Source organism: Plasmopara halstedii (assembly GCF_900000015.1).
Source record: "Plasmopara halstedii genome assembly, contig: Scaffold_1844, whole genome shotgun sequence".
Lineage (NCBI taxonomy): Eukaryota > Oomycota > Peronosporomycetes > Peronosporales > Peronosporaceae > Plasmopara > Plasmopara halstedii.
The window spans coordinates 636-1,516 of record NW_020188753.1 but is presented as its reverse complement, the minus strand read 5'-3'; the positions used below and the strand labels follow the sequence as shown (position 1 = coordinate 1,516).

The following is an 881-nucleotide window of genomic DNA, read 5'->3' as shown; positions in this document are numbered from 1 at the left end:
ATGGGACCATGTGTGACGACATAAACACGAGCAAATTGAGTGCTTTTTTTTTTTTTTTCAGCATAAGTTTTAGCGAGAAACATTGTTATTCATACACATAGCAAATTGCTTCATCGTCTCCAAGCCTCCAGTGGCATCCAAGATCTGCGAAGATGCTCTTTGCTTTCATTTTCGTTATCATGTCTGTGGCAGTGTCTGGAAACATCAGTTATGCCATCACAGCCACGCAAGTTCAACAAACGTTGGCCTTGAGCGAGCGCTCGTTGGAAGCCTTCGACCTCGCTAAAACTTCTGAAGCGAGAAGGTTTCTGCGAAGTAGAGAGCTTGACGCCGTGAAGGAAGAGCGTGTCTCTTCTAAAATGGATTTCATCCCAGAATCAGAATTCAGCTCCAAGGTCCTGAAGGCGATCAAGAAGTCAAATAAAGAGCATAACAACGCATTTATGCTATCACGTAAGCCCAAGACTCCTTTGAGCAAATCTAGATTTAAAAGAGAGGTGCTGGTGGATGCCGTCTTCGATAAACTTAACAATTTAAAACTTGATTATCCTAATAGACCGTAATGAGACACAGCTCCATTTTTTCATATATCGAGTGATACTGGATAATTCAAAGGCAGCAACGCTGCTGTTCTCAATTTCATGTGCGCCTATATCACTCGCAAGTTTATAATATCAAACTGCTAGCTTGAGTTCGAGTGATCAGAGTAAGAATTACGACCACTCCACAACATTTTCTTCACCTCTGGGGTTTTGTGCAACTTAAAAAGAATGTGCAATAACCTTCAACATAGTATGTTTCTCCACCCAGGGTCGTGTGGAATGTCACACTTTTGTTTTGCTTTTCTCCATAGTGCAAAGTACGCATTAAGTGTGCCCCCT

The 881-nt window shown here is 41.9% G+C and overlaps 1 protein-coding gene across 1 annotated transcript; it reads left to right on the top strand.

Annotated features, from left to right (window-relative positions):
- Positions 1 to 179: 179 nt before the first annotated feature.
- Positions 180 to 563, top strand: PHALS_02229 (uncharacterized protein; the record flags this gene model as incomplete). Its single annotated transcript, XM_024716692.1, has 1 exon — positions 180 to 563. The coding sequence occupies one exon, from the start codon at positions 180 to 182 to the stop codon at positions 561 to 563; it is 384 nt and encodes a 127-aa protein (XP_024582265.1).
- Between the last annotated feature and the right edge of the window lie 318 nt (positions 564 to 881).